The sequence below is a fragment of the Hemiscyllium ocellatum genome, chromosome 31 (assembly GCF_020745735.1).
Source record: "Hemiscyllium ocellatum isolate sHemOce1 chromosome 31, sHemOce1.pat.X.cur, whole genome shotgun sequence".
NCBI lineage: Eukaryota > Metazoa > Chordata > Chondrichthyes > Orectolobiformes > Hemiscylliidae > Hemiscyllium > Hemiscyllium ocellatum.
The window spans coordinates 2,621,566-2,645,337 of record NC_083431.1 but is presented as its reverse complement, the minus strand read 5'-3'; the positions used below and the strand labels follow the sequence as shown (position 1 = coordinate 2,645,337).

Below are 23,772 nucleotides of genomic sequence, written 5' to 3'. Positions count from 1 at the left end.
CAGTTCCTCATTGGCCCCTGAGAAGGTGGGTGTAAGCTAGTTTCTTAAACTCCTGCTCTGGGTTGGCCCCCAATGCCCTTAGATTGCAGGATTCTGACCCAGTGACAATGAAGGAACAGCGATACATTCCCAAGTCAGGATGGTGAGGGGCTTGGAGAAGAACTTGCAGGGGGTGGTGTTTCCATGTACCTACTGGCCTTGTCCTTCTAGATGGAAGTGGTCATGGGTTTGGAAGGAGCTGTCTGAGGATCTTGGGCAAACTTCTGCAGTGCCTCTTGCAGATGGTACACACTGCTGCTACTCAGCATCAGTGGTGGAGGGAGTGGATGTGGTTGTTTGCTTTGTCCTGGATGGTGTCGAGCTTCTTGAGTGTTGTTGGGGCTGCCCCCATCCAGGCACATGGGAAATATTCCATCACACTCCTGAGAATATCTTTCACCACTCTACCCCTCAACAGCCTGACCCAACCTCCTATCCCAGCTCAGTGAGCACACTGCTGCCCCTGCTATAGCCCCAAGCTCACCAAGTGCCTCTTAAGGGTGGTGCTGTCCAAAAAAAAAAGCCAACAGATTTGAAGTTTTGCTTTTATTTATAAATATTCACATCAGTGGATGAATCACCTGTATTTCTGGAATGTTCCTGTGCACTGTTCACCCAGAGAGGCACAAAAACAAATTTTAATGGCTTGTTACCTGAGGTCAGAGGGCATTCATTGAACAGGTCCCCAAGGCAATTAGCGCACCCTCTACCCAGGCAACGTTCATTGTGAAGACCAGCTGTTCGGCGGGATTCGGAAGCGGGAAATAGCTCCATTCCTACCCCGGGAACGTTACTGTGGGATAGTAACCCGCTCCTGCCTGGGAACGTTACTGTGGGATAGTAACCCGCTCCTGCCTGGGAACGTTACTGTGGGATAGTAACCCGCTCCTGCCCCGGGAACGTTACTGTGGGATATTAACCCGCTCCTGCCCTGGGAACGTTACTGTGGGATATTAACCCACTCCTATCCCGGGAACGTTACTGTGGGATATTAACCCACTCCTATCCCGGGAACGTTACTGTGGGATTGTAACCCGCTCCTGCCCCGGGAACGTTACTGTGGGATATTAACCCGCTCCTGCCCCGGGAACGTTACTGTGGGATATTAACCCGCTCCTGCCCCGGGAACGTTACTGTGGGATATTAACCCGCTCCTGCCCCAGGAATGTTACAGAGGGATATTAACCCGCTCCTGCCCCAGGAATGTTAGAGGGATATTAACCCGCTCCTACCCTGGGTAAGTTACTGCTGAATAGCAGCCCCTCCCCACCTCTCAGACTGGGTGCGGGAGGGGGTGAGAGAGGGGGTGCTGCGGGTGGGGTGGGTACAGGACAATGGGCAGGGTGGGGTGGGTATGAGTGCACAGCCAACCCCCACCCAGCTGACTCAAGATTGACTCCACCCTCTCCTGAAAGAGAGGGAGGGGACAGTGCACCCACACACCAACCCAGAACAAATGGGTGTCAGGTTTCCATGGAGACAGAACCCTCTCACACAGTGAGCAATTTGATATTTAACAGTCGAGTATCTCTTTAATACCTGAAATAAACGTTAGAAAACACTCAGCACCTTCCTTTTTCTGAAGACACTATGATACAGACTGGAATAGAAGGCCATTAAAGATGTAGTGACACACTTCCCCAGATCCTGACTATGGAGGTTACACTCCATTCAATACTCACCAACTTCCCGCAGTAATTATTGACCCCTTACCTAAAAGGTCCCCTCAGGGTCAGAGGTCAGACTGTCCAGGACACTACCCCTGACCTCCACCCTGGCTTACCGTCTCCTCTGTCTGTCTGCGTGACCAGTGACCAGGTCCTTATTACCCAGTGATATCTGCTCCTTATTACCTCCCCACTGCCCACTCTCCGCAGAGGGGCAGGAAGCTTATTTCTGTAATGCCCCTCCTATAGGTCATTGGGTCTCTGAAGTCAGACAGACCTAATGTGGATGCATCATTTAAACAGATGGAGGCTAATTCCCCATATCAGGAAGGATGGGACAGGTACATAATGGAACTCAAACCAGCTCCTGCTTGCTGTGAGCCATTAACCCCACCATAACCTGACACGGGCCTGACAGACAGTACAGACCGAGTGTCTGGGGTAGACGATAACTCAATGAGCGAGGGAGGGAGGGGATCCCAGTCATTGAGACAGATTGCAGCCTCTTAACTTTCACCTGAGCATCAACTGAACAGAAAGCACCAAGTGTAGAAGTGGGTCTGGTTTATAACGAGAGCGGAGCCCTGGAGCAACTGGCCAACACAGACAGACAGAAACTGTTCTGTTTAAAAGGAATTTCCATATTTCCAGACTGTAAACATTCTGAAACTTTCAGAGCGGGCCTGCCCTTTCTCCAGAGCATTTCAAAATTGAAATCCAACCAGCTCCTTCATTATACATTTTAAAAACCCTGTGTGCTGGGAGGGGGCCACTCGAGTAACTGTGCTCGTCACTGGAGGACGAGCTGAACTTCCTCACTTTCAATAACCGAAGGGAGAGCTGAGGGCCGCAGGTCTGTGTGAAAATAGTGTGTGGTTGTTGTAGGTTCCAACAGTCTAGGCCAGAAGTCTGATCACCCCGTTATCAGATCCCAACAGGAGAAGCCGTTTTGTAGGCAGGATCCCAAGGCTGGTCAGTGTTCCACGGAAGTTCTCTGAACTCAGCTTGTTCATGGAGATCGGGAATGAGCTATCCAGCATAGAGTAGATCCCAATGCGATTGGCCACTGTGCCAGCTACAATCTCATTACCATGGAGATCAAATGTGTGCACAGGGTCAGAGGGTGACCGGTAATGGTGGAATGGCTTCTGGTCAGACTCTTTCCAGATGGTGAGGGAGTGGTCAGTAGACGAACTGACCAGAACGTTGCTCTCTGCACTCTGAGCAAAGGGAAAACCAGAATACAGTGAGCAGCAAGATAACAATAACTACCTACATTTATTTAGAAGTAGAAAATTCCAAGAGGCTTAACCAGAACATTGGCAATAATGTCCTTTTCCCCATTGTGTTAGAGGTGTCAGTTAACCAGACCTACGTTTGAAAGTTAGTCTTCAAAGGGGAAGGTTTTGGGATGAACACCCACAATTCAAACAGGTTTTAAGTCTGCCTTTTAAACACGGGCATTTCTCCAATCTTGGCTGAAGTCGGAATGCTGCAGGGATCCAGCTAGGGAATGGTGTTTGGTGAGACTTCCTGCTGGGACAAGCTGCTGTGTGAGGCCAGTGAACCCTGAACCCCAGGGCCCCACTGTTCTGTTTACCCTGCTGTGAAATGTTAGCCAAGATCAACACAGTTCGCCCACACACTGGCCCACTGAACACAAACAAACTAAACTCCTTTAACCCTGGCCAGCCCACAACTCTTCCAACTCTACACTAGGAACCAGCAACAAAAGCCAGAGTGCTGGAGAAACTCAGCAGGTCTGGCAGCATCTGTACAGAGAGAAACAGACTTAATGCGTCAAGTCCAGTGATTGCTCATCAGAACCGAAGGCAGCCGGGAACGGGGGAAGCACAGAAGCAGATTTCGGGATTGACGATAAACTAGGGGAGATGTAACTGCTGAACTGATGATAACAGGAAATGTGAACATTTCCCCAGAGGGAACAGAACCTGATGGTGTGAGGGTGGGTGATAACATGGAGGGAGGTGGTCTCACTCTGAAATTGTTAAACTTAGTGGTGGGTCATGAACACATTGCGGTACAGACATGGAAGATGAGGTGTTGTTCCTCGAGCTTGTGTAGAGGGTCTCTGGAGCACAGTAGCAGGCCTGAGACAAGTATTGCCATGGCAACATGGTGGGGTGTCGAAGTGGCAGGTAGCTGGGAGCTCAGGGTCATTATTACCGATAGAGCTTTCATGTTTGGCAAAGCGATCACTCAATCTGCATTGTGTCTTCCCAGCAGAGAAGACCACAACGTGAGCAGTGAATACAGTCGTCATGCAGGTCAATTGCTGCTTCTTCGGGGGAGCGAGCCTGGGACCTGGGATAGTGAGGAGAGATGTGGGCAGGTGTTGTCCAGACTCCCTCCCGGTCATCAGCATAAACAGCACCCTTTCCCAGCTGCTTTCTGTTCTGATGAAAGGTCACAGGACCTAAAACATTAAGCCTGTTTCTCTCTTCATGTGTTGACCTGCTGAGTTTCTCAGTGTTTACGGTTGTGTGTTTGATTTTATTGGGAAGCAGCATTTGACAGGGACTGCTTTGGCTGGAGGTTTGGATAGTTTATATCCCGAGGAATTGATAATGACCAATCAGAGCCTAACCCTATCGCAGGACTTATACACTTAATGGTAAGGTCCTAGGGAGTGTTGCTGAATACAGAGACCTTGGAGTGCAGTCGCAGGTAGATAGGATAGTGAAGAAGGCGCTTGGTATGCTTTCCTTTATTGGTCAGAGTATTGAGTACAGGAGTTGGGAGGTCATGTTGCAGCTGTACAGGACATTGGTTAGGCCACTGTTGGAATATTGCGTGCAATTTTGGTCTCCTTCCTATCGGAAAGATGTTGTGAAACTTGAAAGGGTTCAGAAAAGATTTACAAGGATGTTGCCAGGATTTGGAGGATTTGAGCTACAGGGAGAGGCTGAACAGGCTGGGGCTGTTTTCCCTGGAGCATCGGAGGCTGAGGGGTGACCATATAAAATGTTTATAAAATCACGAGGAGCATGGATTGGATAAATTGACAAGGTCTTTTCCCTGTGGGGAGTCCAGAACTAGAGGGCATAGGTTTAAGGTGAGAGGGGAAAGATATAAAATGGAGTTAAGGGATGACAGTTTCATGCAGAGGGTGGGGAGTAATTATAATGAGCTGCCAGAGGAAGTGGCGGAGGCTGGTACGATTTCAACATTTAAAAGATATTTGGACATGGACATTATTAGGAAGGGTTTAGGGGGACTAGATTAATTGAGGATATCTGATTTTCCATGCTGTATGACCCTATGACGATAAAATGGGCAGTAACCAATTGGCATTACATGAGATGACTGCATGACCAAACAGACCACAGTTAAATCCAAAAACACATCCTGACGTGTCTCCAGGAAAGACCCCTGCAGCTTTCTCCTGGTCTGCGTAAACATTTGACGCCAAGACCCAAAATGTGCACTCGAATGACCTCAGGACCATTCAGTAGGAGCAGCAGACAGGAGCAAAATGCAGAAAACTGCCCAGGAATGGCCACATCCCAGAGAGGCACTGAATCATAACTGCAACAGTTTTCAATCAGTAACTAGTGCGATCGAGCCAGGATTATCACCGGTTAGAGACTTGGTAACTCATGCAATCGGACCAGGATTATCACCGGTTAGAGACTTGGTAACTAGGGTGATTACACAATCACACATCGGGAGCAGCGCTTGGGTCGAGTCCCTGAGGGGAAAGCCTTTCATGTCAAGCTCAGTTACAGGAGTCAGTCACTGCATCAGGTATCACAGTGACCACCAGGCCAAGGGGTTCTGGGTCTGGGTCTGTGTCTGTGGGTGGGGAGGGGATGGAAAATCAGGGGACAGCCAAGGGCTGAGTCAGGGTCCCATCCCAACAATCAGGGGATTCTGGGCAAGGACTGGAAAACTGCTCACGTGACACCCACGTTCAAAAAAGGATGGAGGCAAAACAAGGGTAACTTTTGGCAGATTAACCTAACATCTATTGATGGACAAGTGCTGGAATCAATTATTAAGGGAGTAATCGCAGCACATTTGGAAAATCATAATCGAATCAACAGAATTAGCATGGCTTCATGAGAGGGAGATAGTGCCTGACTGAGTTATTACAGTGTTCTCAGGAAGTCTCAGCCAGAGCCAATCAGTAGTTGAGTTGTTTTTGGACTTCCAAAAGGTTTTCATCCGGGAACGTCACAAAACATTAAGTCAAAAGATAGCAGCGCACGGTGATGTATCGGCATGGAGAGAGAACTGGCTCATGGGCAGGAAACTGCAAATAGGGTTTGGGGCTCTTGGTGACCTGTGACCAGGGGGTCCACAAGGATCAGTGCTGGGACCATAACAGGAGGTTGGAAGTGAATCCATGGCAACCACATTTGCAGGTAACACAAAAACATGTGGAAAGGCAGGTTTGATAGAGTGACTGATCAAACTTTGTGAGGAATAAAATGGAATATAATCTGGGAAAATGTGAAGTTGCTCAGTTTGGGAGAGAGAACAAAAGAACGGAATATTAATTAAATACAGGGAAACTGCAGAAAGCTGCAGCACAAAGGCACTTGGGGATAGTTGTGTATGAAACCCAGCACACCGGGACAAGCAGGTAATCAGGAAGGGTCGTGGAATGGTGGCCTGTTTCCAAGATGGTTGGAGTATAAGAGTAGGGAAGTCTTACAGCAACTGTACAAGGTGGTGGGGAGACCACATCTGGAATTCTGAGAGCAGTTTTGGCCCCTTATTGAAGGAAGGAAATCATTTGGTGGTCAGTAATTCAGAGAAGGATAGTCTGGAGGGATGGTCTTACGAGCAAACGCTGGGACTCCACTTGCTGTGGTTTAGGAGAATGGGAGGTGATCTCAGTGAAACAGAAGCCTAACAGGGTCAGTGCTGAGAGGCTGCTCCCCCTCATGGGAGGGGCTGGGAGCACAGTCATAGGCACACACTCAGAATAAACAGGCCACTGTAAAACCGAGATGGGGAGGAATGTCTTCTCTCAGAGGGTTCTCAGTCTTTGGAACTCCCTGCCACAGAGCGCTGTGGGGAGCACAGTCACTGTGTGTTTAAGGCTGAGACTGAGAGAGATTCCTGATCAGTCAGGGAACCGATGGTTTCAGGGAGAGGGCAGGAAAGTGGACGTGAGGAATGTTGGATCAACCATGATATTATTAAATGGCAGAGCAGGTTTGAGGGGCTGAATGGCCTCCTGCTGCTCTAATGGTCTTCTTCTGCCCTGTACACTGGTCACTCAGTCCCTGGTGCACTGATCAGCCCCTATGAGGACCCTCCAACAGCAGTTGCCCTATCCTAACATGGTCCTCAGGGACTGACGTACCTTGAGTTGAAGGATGTCACTGTCGTGGGCCTGCCACACCTTCAGGAGGAGCCCAGTGCGTGTGTCCAGCAGGTAGATATATCCAGAGGAGAATCCAACAGCAACTGAGCGGCCGGTGGGACTGACCGCCAGGCAACGGATCAGCCCAGCTGTCACACTGCTGTTCAAGCGGAACTCGTGCTGCAAGACAGGGGCCCGGCACCCAGCACCAATCAAACACACAGATCCCAGCAAAACTCACCCACAGCCCAGAGAGCAGACTAATACCCACAGGCAACTAACACAGTCACTGCCCCATCATCTCACTATCACCACAAACTCCTGCAGAGGCGCTGACCCTCCGGCAGTGCGGCGCTCCCTCAGTGCTGACCCTCCAGCAGTGCGACGCTCCCGCCCTCAGCGCTGACCCTCCCGGCAGTGCGGCGCTCCCTCCCTCAGCGCTGACCCTCCCGGCAGTGCGGCGCTCCCTCCCTCAGCGCTGACCCTCCCGGCAGTGCGGCGCTCCTGCCCTCAGCGCTGACCCTCCCGGCAGTGCGACACTCCCGCCCTCAGCGCTGACCCTCCAGCAGTGTGGCGCGCCTGCCCTCAGCGCTGACCCTCCAGCAGTGCGGCGCTCCCTCAGTGCTGACCCTCCAGCAGTGCGACGCTCCCGCCCTCAGCGCTGACCCTCCAGCAGTGCGACACTCCCGCCCTCAGCGCTGACCCTCCAGCAGTGTGGCGCGCCTGCCCTCAGCGCTGACCCTCCAGCAGTGCGGCGCTCCCTCAGTGCTGACCCTCCAGCAGTGCGACGCTCCCGCCCTCAGCGCTGACCCTCCCGGCAGTGCGGCACTCCTGCCTTCAGCGCTGACCCTCCGGCAGTGCGGCGCTCCCTCCCTCAGCACTGACCCTCCGGCAGTGCGGCGCTCCCTCCCTCAGCGCTGACCCTCCGGCAGTGCGGCGCTCCCTCCCTCAGCACTGACCCGTCACTGGGTGGGTTGACCCTGTGGGTGGTTTTACCTGAAATCCGGGTTTTCTTGGATCGATGAAGTGGAGGACAGAGTCAGCGGTGGCCGTGATGATGCTGCAGTGAGGGGCTGGCATCGAGGCAGCAGCTGTGATTGGATTCCGAGAGTCAAATGCATCAAAAACCCTGACGGTCTTCCCTGGAAAAGACCAACTAGAACATTGCAAATCCCTTTGGGAAAATTGGAATACCGTACGGAGAGTACACCTCCAGCTCCCTTTCCCAGAAAGGCACCCTGCTGCCACCCACCCACCCCCAACAGAAAACCTCCCCTCCCCCACACACCCTCCAAGACACTCCCCCCAACCCCACTGTGTCTGTCTCCCTAAACCCTCTCTGAGGGGGAGTCAACAGTGTCCCTGTTTGGGGGGGTTGAGGGAGACTGTCCCTGTTTGGGGAGGGGGGGCTTCCCCGTGGTGAGGGGACCTGCACTCTCTTACCCGTGAACTGGTCCCAGAGGTGGATGGAACCATCACAGCTGAGCACCTGCTGAAGGGCCTCTGCCTGGTGGACGTAGAAGACAGACTTCTTGTGCTCGGAGTAAACAAACCGCGGCTCCATCTCTCGCGTACCGTCACCGTAGTTATAGAGGGGCCACAGCCGCACTGTCTTATCCCGGCTGGCGCTCAGAAAGAAGTCTTCACCACTCAGACTGGCGATGGATTTGATGGTGCCTGTGTGCCCAGTGAAGGTCTGCAGCCGAATCTGATGGAAGTGGAAATGGGTATCATACTGACTCAGCCCAATCTCGTACTGCCAATACGCCAGCCAGTTCCCACACAGCACCCGGGCACTGCGGGGCAGCTCCTGTTTCAGGGCACCCCCCTCTTGGGAGCCAGCGAACACCAGGGGAGTCGGGCACTGCTTCACCTGGGCCGAGAGATGAGGCTCCAAAACACTTTCCACTGGGATCTCAATCCGATTCCCCACCGTCACACTCCCAAATGTTCCGGTTACTCCATCATCAGCCAGAGGCCGGTCATATCCGGAGAGAGACTTCCCCGACGGGACACCTGGAGAGAGTGGGACTGCCGACTCCTGGGTCTGTGCGCTCACCGATTCCTGGTACTGGGTCATCAGCTTCCAGACGTGATGGTGATTCCGAAGGACTTTCTTAATCATCGTGTCACCTGCAAACACCAAACAGCTTTACTCAGAGGCTGAGAATCAGAGCAGCCCCCACCCCATCGCCCTCCCCTTCCCACCGAGGGACAGAGGGTCAGGGCCAAGCCTGAGCGGGTGCTGGAACGGACCCAGAATACAGAGCACCTCCTGGCCCCTTACCACATCAGAGACAGAGGATCAGAGACCCATGAAATAGCTCTGTGCCCCCACATCCCCAGAGCCCACCCAGGGAGGGGACTCAATGGCCTCATCCCAGCCTCCCCCGCGCGCGCGCACACACACACACCCTCCTCACCAATCAGGCAGTTGAATGGGACATAGGCAGAATAAGCCATCTCCAAACTGAACACCTTCTGCAGCTCCTGGAGGGCAATGGGATCCCTGCCTGAATCCGGGCTGTCGGAGTTTCCTCTACTTCCAGGTCTCAAATTCTCACTCACTTCCACCTGCAGAGAGAAGCAAACTCAGAGCAAACAGCCAGAGACCTGACCAGAGAAACCAAATATCCACCTCATTCTCCTCCTCCCAAACATCTCAGACCAGGGTCTGCTTCGCCCCCTCAACGCTGACCCTCCGACAGGGCGGTGCCCCCTCAGCGCTGACCCTCCGACAGGGCGGCGCCCCCTCAGCGCTGACCCTCCGACAGGGCGGCGCCCCCTCAGCATTGCAGTGCTTGTTAATATTTCCTGTCAGTGTGGGGTTGGGATCACATATCTCTGAAGCTATGGATTCCACTGACGTACAGCTTGAAACTGGCTAACAGGGAGAGTATCTGAAGTTGTGAGGGGCTTACCTGCTCTACATCAGAAGGGACAGAGAATCCTTCAAAGAATCGACATAGAGTCTCACTCATGTGCTGGATCACCATCTCCTGTCCAATCCTCAGGCACACTAACACGATCAGACGGAGGGTCTTCACACAGAGCACCGAACGAGCCTGGGCCCCACTTGGGAAACTGAGACACACACACAGAGACACATGGTTACAGACACCCTGCCCAATCCCCCCCGCAGGGTACAACTGAGAATCACAGCTACAGTGGAACACCTCCAACACCTTCCAACCAAATTTAAACAATCCAGAACACCTTGACTGGGAGAAGCTGACTGGATACAGGGTGCCAAGTCAGGTGGGTATTGTCCCAAGGGGTAGGACAAGGTTAGAAACAGAAACAGCTCCCTTAACTCTTTGAAGATGAAAATAAAGCCACAGTGACACTGTCCCCATCAAATGTCCCCCAGCTTTCTCTGCAGGAAAGCCCCTTCCCTAGCTCCTGTGCTCACTAGAATGGGGTGGGGTTCAGGTCTGCTGGGTACAGCAGTGAATATTGGCTCAGTGTGCATGGCTGCAGGGAAATGGTCAGGTTTACCTCTCTCAGTGAAACCACTTGTGTCTGTGTGGGGTGGCAGTGGGAGGGTGAGGGATGGGGTAGATTGGTGGGTGTGGGTGCCTGTTTTTGGGTCGGGGGAAGATGTTCTGATTTATCTGTGCACTGGGTCTGTCTCTCTGAAGGTGTGTGTGTGCGTGTGTGCGTGCGTGTACGCGTGCGTGTACGAGCTGATTGTGTTGGGGGGGGGGGTTTGGGTATGAACTGGTGTCTGTCAGGTGAGATGGGCCAAGGTTGGGGGAGATTTACTTCTGCCCCAAGTGTCTCTCTCACTCTCAGACACAGAAGCCTTGTTGCAGGTTCAGGGACATTCCCATGATTGAGGGAGACAGAGTCTCAGAGCCTCGGCCTACCTGGTGCACGGTGATGTCAGGGCATCCAGCACTGGGAGAAGTACTTCCTGGTTAATCTTGGGCAGCACATCCATTAAGGTGGTGTCCGACAGGTAAACAATGATCTTCTGCATCAGGACCACTCCAGACAGTAACCCTGCCTCCTTCCGACTGTTTAACCTCCAGCTGTTACCAGGGCCAACCTGCAGGGTCAGAGGTCAGGTCAGTAGGAAGCCAGTCTGTTCCAGCTGTTCGAGTCCCTCCAAGTGATTTCGGGGGGTGGGGGGGGTTGCGTGTATGTGTGTTTGACTATCCCTAACCGCTCGGGGGTGGGGGCATGCTGGCTGGTAACGAGCTACACTGTGTTTCTTCAAACCCTTGGCCATCCAACACATCAAAAGGCAGGTCAGAGGTGACCCAGATACAAACATATGGACAGATTAGGCCATTCGATCCGTCCAGCCTGAGCTGCTAGTCAAGGAGATCATAGTTGACCTGATTGTGGCCTAACCCTGGGAGGAAGGGGAGGTAAAGGTCAGCCTGGGGGAAATCAATACCTGCTGGTTGGGACCCTGAGGAGCTGGCGATGGGCTGTTTTTGGTATCAGGCCTGGTGTGTGGGCAGCAGGAGGGTGGGGTTCAGGACATGGGGCAAGGTGCTCAGGACTTAAAATGATTTAACTTGATATTGAAAACTGAAGAATCTCCAAGTGGAAAATGAGGCGCTGTTTGTCCAGCTTTTGCTGGGTTTCACTGGAGAACTGCAGCAAGCCTGGGTCAGAGATACTGGCCACACCAGACCGAGTTCAATCGGAAGAGCTCCTGTGAAGACCCGTGTGAGGTTTCACTTTACTGAGTGTGCGATATAAACAAAAGTTGTTGTTGAGCACCTCAGTGACATGAAACGAAAGAATTAGTTGCTGCAAAGTTTCTACATTCACTAGGACAGAGTTGAGAACCGAGGGGACGTTTGCAGCTCCTTGGGTGTGCCTTGTGAAACTGCTCCCAAAGGAAAGAGTTTTCTATTAAAAAAACCCCAAACACTCAACAAATCAGAAAGCCGCTCACTCAGTAATCTCACAAAAGCGGACTTGGGTAACTTCAGGGTTTCGTTAAACTAACAGCTGAAAAGCTTGTGACAGTGAGCTTACCAGGTACACAACGTAGGTGAGACACTGGTACGTAAGCACGGGCTCCCCATACAGCTGGGCCACATACATCAGGCATTCGAGGACTGGTCTCGCTGTCAGATCTCCCAGCACCATCCGACACTCACAGATATTCCCCACATCATCAACATCATCATCAGGCAACACAAACTGATGCTGCTCGGAACCTGCAACCAGGGGAATTCAAATTAATTCCATTCACTTCCGCTGCAAGTAGAGGTGAAATTTAAACTTTAGAAGAATATCTTTGTCTCTGTTACAAATCCCACCATCCACAGTCTCCACACCCCCAAACCCCTGCCCCAGACACATGTGACAAAAGACTGCAGAATTCCAAGCTGCAGAGGGATCTAGGAGTTCTAGAGTTGGAGTGACAACAGATAGTAGCTGAAAACATGTTGCTGGAAAAGCGCAGGTCAGGCAGCATCCAAGGAGCAGGAGAGTCGATGTTTCAGGCTTCCTGAAGAAGGGCTCATGCCCGAAACGTCGACTCTCCTGTTCCTTGGATGCTGCCTGACCTGCGCTTTTCCAGCAACACATTTTCAGCTCTGATCTCCAGCATCTGCAGACCTCACTTTCTCCTGCCACATAGTATCCAGGTACAGAACGTAATCAGGAAGGCCAATGGGATGTTACCCTTTAGTACGTGAGGAATTGAATATAAAGGGAAGGATTCCCCGCTGCAGTTCCCCAGGGAATTGGTGAGACCACATCTCAAACACTGCGTGTGGTTTCGGTCTCTAGTGAAGGAAGGGTGTAATTGTGTGGGAGCTGGTCCAGAGGTGGTTTCCCGGATAGATCCCTGGAATGAGTGAATAAAAAGTGAGGTCTGCAGATGCTGGAGATCAGAGCTGAAAATGCGTTGCTGGTTAAAGTGCAGCAGGTGAGGCAGCATCCAAGGAACAGGAAATTCGATGTTTCGGGCCAGAGCCCTTCATCAGGAAAAGAAGGAGGGCTCTGGCCTGAAACGTCAAATTTCCTGTTCCTTAGATGCTGCCTGACCTGCTGTGCTTTAACCAGCAACACATTTTCAGCTCTGGAATGAGTGGGTTGTTTTCTGGGGAAAGGTTGGATAGAGTGGGCTCGTTCCTGTCACAGGTTGGAAAGGTGGGGTGGGATTGTGGGAGATGGATTAGATCCGGAAAGGTCTCATCAAGGGGATTGTGGGAAGGTTGTTTCCCCGTGTGGGTCAGTCCTGAACAGAGGGGGGAAGTGGGGGGGGGGGGGGGGGGGGGGGGGGGGGGGGCAGCACTGGCTTAATATGAAGGGTCACCCTTTTAGGGTGGGGTGGGGGGAATGTGTTCATCTCAGAGGGTGGGGGGACTTTGGAACACACTGCCTCATTGTTGGGGGGGGGGGGGTGGTCAGTGAATATTTTTAAGGTATTGTTTACAGATTACTGTTAGGAATGGGAATCCAGGATTATTTTGAAATAGATGGGAATATGGGATTTGAAAGATAAACATCAGCCAATTGCACTGAAAGGGAGAGCAGGCGAGAGGGGCCAAATGGCCTGCACCTGTTTGCTGACATGAAGATAATGACAGCAGGCCAGTGTGAATCAGGCAGGATCACAAAGGGTTACTTTACCCAAGTAGCAGCTGGTCAACAGTCGCAAGAGATTGCGAACGATGTAGCGGCAGCTCAGCGTGGGGCCCAGCTTCGCGGTCAACCACTTCACCGTCTTACACGCAGTATCTGCATGGCAACAAACCAACCAATCAGCTTCAGGAAGCAACAACAGGTCGCAGTGAACCACCACCACCACCCCTCTGTGACCCCTCACCCTGAGTCAAACCCTGCTTGTCAGCACCCCCTCCTCCACACCCCCAAGGCACTCCCAAACGGTGAGCAATACCAGCCCCCACCCTCCTGGGTCTCACCAACACCTCCACCCTCTGGCTCAGCCCTCGCACCCTCCCTCCCCCCAAACCCCCCCACCCAGTCTCAGCCCTCGCACCCTCCCCACCCTCAGCCCTCGCACCTTCCCTCCCCCCAACCCCCCCACCCAGTCACAGCCCTCGCACCCTCCCTCCCCCCAAACCCCCCCACCCAGTCACAGCCCTCGCACCCTCCCTCCCCCCAAACCCCCCCACCCAGTCACAGTCCTCGCACCCTCCCTCCCCCCAAACCCCCCCACCCAGTCTCAGCCCTCGCACCCTCCCTCCCCCCAAACCCCCCCACCCAGTCTCAGCCCTCGCACCCTCCCTCCCCCCAAACCCCCCCCACCCAGTCTCAGCCCTCGCACCCTCCCTCCCCCCAAACCCCCCCACCCAGTCACAGCCCTCGCACCCTCCCTCCCCCCAAACCCCCCCACCCAGTCTCAACCCTCGCACCCTCCCTCCCCCCAAACCACCCCACCCAGTCTCAGCCCTCACACCCTCCCTCCCCCCAAACCCCCCCACCCAGTCTCAGCCCTCGCACCCTCCCTCCCCCAAACCCCCCCACCCAGTCTCAGCCCTCGCACCCTCCTCCTCCTCCCTCCCCTCCCCCCCAACACCTCAGCCCTCGCACCCTCCCTCCCCCCCAAACCCCCCCACCCAGTCTCAGCCCTCGCACCCTCCCTCCCCCCAAACCCTCCCACCCAGTCTCAGCCCTCGCACCCTCCCTCCCCCCCACCCAGTCTCAGCCCTCGCACCCTCCTCCTCCTCCTCCCTCCCCACCCCACGTCTCAGCCCTCGCACCCTCCTCCTCCTCCCTCCCCTCCCCCCCAACACCTCAGCCCTCGCACCCTCCCTCCCCCCCAAACCCCCCCACCCAGTCTCAGCCCTCGCACCCTCCTCCTCCTCCTCCCTCCCCTCCCCACGTCTCAGCCCTCGCACCCTCCTCCTCCTCCCTCCCCTCCCCCCCCAACACCTCAGCCCTCGCACCCTCCCTCCCCCCCAAACCCCCCCACCCAGTCTCAGCCCTCGCACCCTCCCTCCCCCAAACCCCCCCACCCAGTCTCAGCCCTCGCACCCTCCTCCTCCTCCCTCCCCTCCCCCCCAACACCTCAGCCCTCGCACCCTCCCTCCCCCCCAAACCCCCCCACCCAGTCTCAGCCCTCGCACCCTCCCTCCCCCCAAACCCTCCCACCCAGTCTCAGCCCTCGCACCCTCCCTCCCCCCCACCCAGTCTCAGCCCTCGCACCCTCCTCCTCCTCCTCCCTCCCCACCCCACGTCTCAGCCCTCGCACCCTCCTCCTCCTCCCTCCCCTCCCCCCCAACACCTCAGCCCTCGCACCCTCCCTCCCCCCCAAACCCCCCCACCCAGTCTCAGCCCTCGCACCCTCCTCCTCCTCCTCCCTCCCCTCCCCACGTCTCAGCCCTCGCACCCTCCTCCTCCTCCCTCCCCTCCCCCCCCAACACCTCAGCCCTCGCACCCTCCCTCCCCCCCAAACCCCCCCACCCAGTCTCAGCCCTCGCACCCTCCCTCACCTCCCCCCCCCGTCTCAGCCCTCGCACCCTCCCTCACCCCCCCCAGTCTCAGCCCTCGCACCCTCCCTCACCCCCCCCAGTCTCAGCCCTCGCACCCTCCCTCACCCCCCCCAGTCTCAGCCCTCGCACCCTCCCTCACCCCCCCCAGTCTCAGCCCTCGCACCCTCCCTCACCCCCCCCAGTCTCAGCCCTCGCACCCTCCCTCACACCCCCCCCCAGTCTCAGCCCTCGCACCCTCCCTCACACCCCCCCCCAGTCTCAGCCCTCGCACCCTCCCTCACACCCCCCCCCAGTCTCAGCCCTCGCACCCTCCCTCACACCCCCCCCCAGTCTCAGCCCTCGCACCCTCCCTCACACCCCCCCCCAGTCTCAGCCCTCGCACCCTCCCTCACACCCCCCCCCAGTCTCAGCCCTCGCACCCTCCCTCACACCCCCCCCCAGTCTCAGCCCTCGCACCCTCCCTCACACCCCCCCCCAGTCTCAGCCCTCGCACCCTCCCTCACACCCCCCCCCAGTCTCAGCCCTCGCACCCTCCCTCACACCCCCCCCCAGTCTCAGCCCTCGCACCCTCCCTCACACCCCCCCCCAGTCTCAGCCCTCGCACCCTCCCTCACACCCCCCCCCAGTCTCAGCCCTCGCACCCTCCCTCACACCCCCCCCCAGTCTCAGCCCTCGCACCCTCCCTCACACCCCCCCCCAGTCTCAGCCCTCGCACCCTCCCTCACACCCCCCCCCAGTCTCAGCCCTCGCACCCTCCCTCACACCCCCCCCCAGTCTCAGCCCTCGCACCCTCCCTCACACCCCCCCCCAGTCTCAGCCCTCGCACCCTCCCTCACACCCCCCCCCAGTCTCAGCCCTCGCACCCTCCCTCACACCCCCCCCCAGTCTCAGCCCTCGCACCCTCCCTCACACCCCCCCCCAGTCTCAGCCCTCGCACCCTCCCTCACACCCCCCCCCAGTCTCAGCCCTCGCACCCTCCCTCACACCCCCCCCCAGTCTCAGCCCTCGCACCCTCCCTCACACCCCCCCCCAGTCTCAGCCCTCGCACCCTCCCTCACACCCCCCCCAGTCTCAGCCCTCGCACCCTCCCTCACACCCCCCCCCAGTCTCAGCCCTCGCACCCTCCCTCACCTCCCCCCCCAGTCTCAGCCCTCGCACCCTCCCTCACCTCCCCCCCCAGTCTCAGCCCTCGCACCCTCCCTCACCGCCCCCCCCGTCTCAGCCCTCGCACCCCCTCCCCCCCCCCCCCCAAGTCTCCGGGATGGGTTGGCCTGCGTTGGTTCATGGCGGTGCTGCCCCTTACCAAACAGGATCTTCTGCTCCTTCCCTTCACTCAGCAAGTCTTCCTCATCCAGATCATCCTCCTTTGGGAGGGCTTCCCTTTCCCTGGGATCAGGCAGAGAGCAGAAGACTGTTTCCTCAGGAGCTGCTTCCTCCTCGTCCCCCGCCCCCTGTTCCTCCTCTTCCTCGTCATCCCTGGGCTGGAGGAGGACACCCTCGGCCAATTTGAGATCCTGATGGCTGTCCATCGAGCGGAGGCTCAGCCTGTCCTTAGAATCGGAGTCGGTGCCTCTGTCCTCAGCCGAGTCGTCACTGTTACTGCTCTTGTCGCTCAGCTTCCCCAGGCTGAGCAACTCCTGTTCCCGGTCGCCCAGGAAGATCCCATTCTGGAAGTCCTCGTTTTCGGTCAGCTCAGCCTGGTCACTGAAACTGATGCCTGAGGAGAAGTCGATGAAATTGGATGAGTCACATGGTCCTGCAGCCTTCAGCTCAGAGCTGGAGTAGGAGGCTGGCATGTCCGACACACCTTCCTCATCCTCCCCAGCTCCATCGAGTACCCGGTCTTCCTCAGGCCCTTCCAGCCCAGTCAGGACCTGCAGGATATGGGGCAGCAGGCTGCTCAGGAAAGACTGCAAGCCGAGCCGCACTATCAGCTGAACTACAAAACAATCCGTGTACAGGTAGAAACGGCTACAGACATAGCCGGGTTTCTCGTAGACACCCACCAGGGGCTTCAACAGGTAACGGTTGGTATTGCGAGGTCCCAGAGCACGGGAAATGGGCTCAAAGAAATACCAGGCAGTGTAGACAGCTGTCAAATCACTGGACATGAGGGTGAGGACAAAGGGCAGGAGAATCTCCAGACCCTCCGGCTGCATCTGCTCCAGGAGTTTATCTAACTGTTGCCAGAGAGAGAAGACAAAATCGCGGCCCTGGTCTCCATCTTCAGACCCGTGTGAATAGTAGGTGCAGACAAACTGGTGAAGAGCGCTGAAGTAACGAGGGAAGGGGATGGTGGGGCAGCAGGGACTGAGCAGCTGGCTGGGGCTGGGGGGCGGTAACCCCTCACAGACAGCCCGATACTTAAACAAGCGGCTCCAATCAGCAGGGCTTCGAGTCTTCAGTAACTCTTCAGGGCTGTCGTGAAGCTGCAGTAACATCGAGACAGCGTGTTGGAGTGGAGCAGCGATCTCTCTCATGTGGTGGGGACAGAGTTTCCGCACAGCTAGAAAACGATCCCACAGAGGGGCGTCTGGTGCCTGAGCTCGTAGCCTCTGAGCAAAGAAGATTTCAGCGATGAGGACCCCAAACGCCTGCATGTCTCTCTGTACAAACTGCGAGAAGGACGGCTGGGGAGCATGATCCTGGCATACAAGCTCCGGCAACTCACTGTACAACCCACGCAGCAGGAAGTTGTCGAGCTTCTCCAGTTCCTCCAGAGGCTGCAGAGGATTGAAACCCTCAGGAAGGTGGATCTTGGCCTCGAGGAGCTCACGAGAAGCCGGGCCTCGGTTACGATTCCCTCGGCTGCCGAGAGCTCGGGGATCTGCCATCGACAGGTTACAGGCAGAGGAAGGAGGCAAGTGCTCTGAAGGCTTACCGGAGGCAGCCAGGGAATCCAGCGCCTCTGTCCCCTCCTCCAGATCCTCCTCCTTCAAACAATCACCTGGCCCCTGCCCCTCTGAGCCCACAGACTCCACCACCAGACCATCCACCACATCCACCGGCTGGCTCCCTGCTGCCTCCTTCAGGCTGATGGGGGGTGCAGACTCTGGTGGGGCACAGCTACCCCTGAACAGCCGAGGGGGGTGTGGCTGGTCAAAGAGCTGCACCACCCCATAGTTAGTCAGGTGGGTGTGACCGTCCACGAGGGGCAGGCAAACGTTCTTGGCTTTCACCGCTTCCTTGCCGCTCAGTTTGTAGCCAAAGGTCAGATCGATCCAATGGTGCAGATTGGCAGAGACCTCCTTCGACTCCAGCAGCTTGTGGTGGATATCAATGAATTCCTGGTAGGAACTGCACCAAGCTGGAATATCTAGATCCGGCATGTCAGGGTGGATGGATTGGAAGATGGTGGGATCCGTGTAAAACTCGGGGATACATTCGTCTGGGGTCCAGGATTGCATCCGTTCCATGCTGGCAGGATATTCATTGGCTTCCCACTGGGATCGGACATGACTGCAGAGGACAGAGCGCGGAGTCCGGCGAGCTTTGTAAACGTAGAAGGTGATATCAGAGAGGACATCTGAAATGTGGTGGGGGACATGCAGCTGATCTGCAGCTTGGCCCCCCGCCACGAAAGCTTCCTTGGTCATCTCATAGGTGAAATCCAGCTGCTTGTCTCCCTTGTTGAGCCGGAATTTGGATTTGCGAAGGTCCCGGAATTTTCCGTAAGGGACGGTGAAGTCCACCACCCAGGGCAGGACAGGGTGATAGTTGGGGTCACCAGCTCTGCGGCCTGCCAGTCTGTTGAGTACCATCAGGTAGGTGAAGTTGCTAATCCGCCCATGAACCCAGTCAGTGAGGAGTGCTGACAGTGAGGACTCATCCAGCTGCCCAGTGAAGGCTTCCCGGTCGCTGCCCTGGTCACCAGCCTCTTCCCCGGTCAGCTCTCCGGCCTCCGGCCTCTCGTAGTCAGACAGGTTGAGCTGCAGCTGGACATGGAGTCTCTCATCCAGCTTGAGGTGAGTCAGGGACAAGCTGCCACAGGCCAGCCCCTCGCAGTGAGCAGCCTGCATGGCCTGAAGAACTTGGTACAGGAGAAAGAGCACCTTGGCATGACTATTAGCCAGCTTGGCAGGGCTGTAGGTTACCACATCCCGGAGTGAATACTGACAGAAGGGCTGGATCACATACAGGAACTGGCCTGACTCCAGCAGGGCCTTGACAGGAAGCAGATTGGGCTGTGGCTCCCGGCTGACGGCTGCTGGAGAAGGCCCAAGCTCTCGCCCAGACTCTCCACCGATCCAGATGAAGCTGCAGCCATACACCCGGCTGAGAGCTGCCTTCAGAGCCTGGAGGTAGCAGGCCTCAGGCTTCTCCCGAGGAGCTGCAGCAGCAGGCCCCAACGCCTGGCCCTGGCTTGTCTGCCAGAGATTCCGGTAATTCTGTTCAGCCACATGCTGCATGAAGCCAGAGACAGAGCTCAGATCCGGGCTGCTGGCTCCTCTCCCTACTCCACCTGAGCAGCTGGTCACACAGCAGAGGTCGGGGCCCACACAGTAGGCCAGGCATGCCTTTCTCAGGATCTGGAGGGAGATACGAGTCCAGCCGGCAGGCAGCTTGCTGACTGATGGCTGCAGGAAGCTTGTCACCTCAGCATCACTGAGGCCCTCAGGTCTGGGACAGCAGCTTGGTAGCACTTTCCTCTCCTTCAGACTGCCCAGCCACTTGGTGGGCACATAGGCCACCAGCGAGCACCCTTCACCAGGCCCCAGCTGCCTACGCTCAATGGCCAGCTCCTTCTCCACACATCCAACCAGAGCATCCATGTTCCCAGCCTGATGCAGGGCATCGATGGGCAGCAGCAGCAGGACCTTGCAACCTCCCTCTGCTCGGCAGAACCACACCTTCAAAACAAAAAACACCAGAACAAAACACAATAAAAACTAATTTCCCCGAGCCTGCAAACACTAAACTTGGACAAATACTTCACTGCCTCAGAGCCATTTATCAGAGTCAACACCTGCCTCTACTCACACACACATCTTAAAAACAGTAATAATCAGAGAATTTTCAGGAGAGCACAGATTTACCTTCACCCTCCCCATCAAACACTCCCAGGACAGGGACAGCACAGGGTTAGATACAGAGTAAAGCTCCCTCTGCACTGTCCCTATCAAACACTCCCAGGACAGGAACAGCACGGGGTTAGCTACAGAGTAAAGCTCTCTCTAAACTGTCCCCCATCAAACACTCCCAGGACAGGGACAGCACGGGGTTAGATACAGAGTAAAGCTCTCTCTAAACTGTCCCCCATCAAACACTCCCAGGACAGGGACAGCACGGGGTTAGATACAGAGTAAAGCTTCCTCTATACTGTCCCACCATCAAACACTCCCAGGACAGGGCCAGCACAGGGTTAGATACAGGATAAAGCTCCCTCTACACTGTCCTCCCATCACACACTCCCAGGACAGTGACAGCACAGGGTTAGATACAGAGTAAAGCTTCCTCTACACTGTCCCCCCATCAAGCACTCCCAGGGACAGTGACAGCATGGGGTTAGATACAGAGTAAAGCTTCCTCTACACTGCCCCCCCCCCCCATCAAACACTCCCAGGACAGGGACAGCACAGGTGAGATAGAGTAAAGCTCCCTCTACACTGTCTACCATCAAACACTCCCAGGACAGGGACAGCACGGGGTTAGATACAGAGTAAAGCTCCTTCTACACTGTTGAAAATATGTTACTGGAAAAGCGCAGCAGGTCAGGCAGCATCAAAGGAGCAGGAGAATCGACGTTTCGGGCATAAGCGCTGCATCAGCCCTTCTTATGCCCGAAATATCAAGTCTCCGGCTCCTTGGATGCTGCCTGACCTGCTGCGCTTTTCCAGTAACATGTTTTCAGCTCTGATCGCCAGCATCTGCAGTCCTCACTTTTTCCCTCTACACTGTCCCCATCAGTCACTCCCAGGACAGGGACAGCATGGCGTTAGCTACAGAGTAAAGCTCCCACTACACGGTCCCCATCAGTCACTCCCAGGACAGGGTTAGATACAGAGTAAAGCTCCCTCTACACTGTCCCTATCAAACACTCCCAGGACAGGGACAGCACAGCGTTAGCTACAGAATAAAGCTCCCTCTACACTGTCCCCATCAGTCACTCCCAGGACAGGGACAGCACAGCGTTAGCTACAGAATAAAGCTCCCTCTACACTGTCCCCATCAGTCACTCCCAGGACAGGGACAGCATGGCGTTAGCTACAGAGTAAAGCTCCCACTACACGGTCCCCATCAGTCACTCCCAGGACAGGGTTAGATACAGAGTAAAGCTCCCTCTACACTGTCCCTATCAAACACTCCCAGGACAGGGACAGCATGGCGTTAGCTACAGAGGAAAGCTCCCTCTACACGGTCCCCATCAGTCACTCCCAGGACAGGGACAGATACAGAGTAAAGCTCCCTCTACACCGCCGTGTCCCCCCTCTCCCCCGGGTGTGTGGGCCCTGGGGGGTGTTGGGGAAGGAGCAGATACCGGGCTCACACTCACCTCCCGCCCCGCTCCGTCTGCAACAGAACCACCACCGCGCGGAGTCAGGTGACCAGTCACATGACTCACCGTTTGGATACATTCTGGGCACGTGACCAGGAAACAGCCTGACAAAGGGGCGGGGCTAATACCGACTCCTACTTTTACGATAGAGCCCACACTTCCCCCCACCCCCGGGGATAGTACCCCTCCCCCCGGACAGTAATCCCCACACACACAGACCCCTATCCCTCCCGGGGTCAGTAACCCCACCCCCCCCGGGACAGTAACCCCCGACCCCCCCGATACACACACAGACCCCAATCCCTCCCGGGGTCAGGAACCCCTCCACCACCCCCACCCCCACACACAAAGACCCCAATCCCTCCCACCCCCCCCCCCAACCGGGGGCAGTAACCCCCCCCCCCGGAACAGTAACCCCACTCCCCCTCCCCCCCCCGGAACAGTAACCCCCGGGGTCTGTAACCCCCCCTCCCCAGGGGACAGTAAACCCCCCCCCGGGGACAGTAACCCCACTCCCTTCCCCCCCCCGGGACAGTAAACCCCACCCCCCAGCTGAGTAATCCCAACCCCCCTGGGGACAGTAACCCCACCTCACCCCCCCCCCACACACACAGACTCCTACCCCCCGCAGAGAGGGACGGGAGATCCCCACCTTCAGGGACACACACACTCCCCCTTAACTACAGTCAGGAGGCCGTTAGCGGAATACAGGGTGTGAGTGTACCGCCATCCCTCCCTCCCCCCAACACCAGGATCTCTCACCCCCTGAGCAGTGCAGCCCCACAGCCCCCACCCCCACACACCTCACCGAGTCTTCCCTCTTCATGACACAAGAGATTCTCCTTCTGTGGGTGTCCATCAAACACCCTGCCATGACCAGGGACCCACCTTGGTTACAGAATTTCCCCAATTAACACTGAAACACAAACACTGTATAAATCTCCGAGACTGGTCCTGACTCCATCCCCATTCCCCCCACCATCACACCCACTCCAGTTACAGGTTCCGACCCCACTCCCAGCTCCACATCCACACCCGATCCCAGCTCCCAGCCCTGCCGAGTTTTCACCATCCCTCCTGACTTTCCCCTCACTGAGGACGAACCATCAGTCCTCAGCAAAGGACTCACCTTCATCCCCCTCCGCCCACGCATCAATGAATTTAATACACGCCGTGACGTCGAACAATTCTTCCGCCACCTCCGCCTCTGAGCTTACTTTCACAATCAGGATTCCCACCCACCTTCCGAGGACCCCTTTGCCCACCTCCAACACACTGCATCCACCTGGACATCCTATTACCCGCCCTCGACCTCTTCATTTCCAACTGCCGCCGGAACATTAACCGCCTCAACCTGTCTACCCCCCTCCCCCCACTCCAACCTCTCACCCTCACAACGCGCAGCCCTCCAATCCCTCTGCTCCAATCCCAACCTCACCATGAAGCCGGCAGATAAAGGGGGCACAGTGGTGGTCTGGCACACTGACCTCAACACCGCTGAAGTCAAATGCCAACTCGAGCACACCTCTTCCTATTGCCCCCTCGACCATGACATCACCCCCCATCACCAAACCATCATCTTCCAGACCACACAGAACCTCATCACCTCAGGAGATCTCCCACCCACAGCTTCCAACCTCATAGTCCGGGAACCCTGCACCACCCAGTTCTACCTCCTTCCCAAGATCCACAAGCCTGACCACCCTGGCCGACCCATTGTCTCAGCATGCTCCTGTCCCACTGAACTCATCTCTACCTACCTCAACACAGTCCTGTCCCCCCTAGTCCAGGAACTCCCCA

General features: G+C 56.1%; 1 protein-coding gene across 1 annotated transcript; it reads right to left on the bottom strand.

The window, feature by feature from the left end:
* Positions 1-570: 570 nt before the first annotated feature.
* Positions 571-22,012, bottom strand: wdr81 (WD repeat domain 81). The gene is made up of 11 exons (XM_060848055.1): positions 21,970-22,012; positions 16,780-20,326; positions 13,651-13,758; positions 12,043-12,227; positions 10,914-11,095; positions 9,966-10,128; positions 9,468-9,618; positions 8,488-9,177; positions 8,041-8,186; positions 7,045-7,224; positions 571-2,926 (listed from the first exon to the last, which is right to left on the bottom strand). Exons 2-11 carry the CDS (start codon positions 20,246-20,248, stop codon positions 2,603-2,605), a joined length of 5,598 nt encoding a protein of 1,865 aa, XP_060704038.1. The 5' UTR covers positions 20,249-20,326; positions 21,970-22,012; the 3' UTR covers positions 571-2,602.
* Between the last annotated feature and the right edge of the window lie 1,760 nt (positions 22,013-23,772).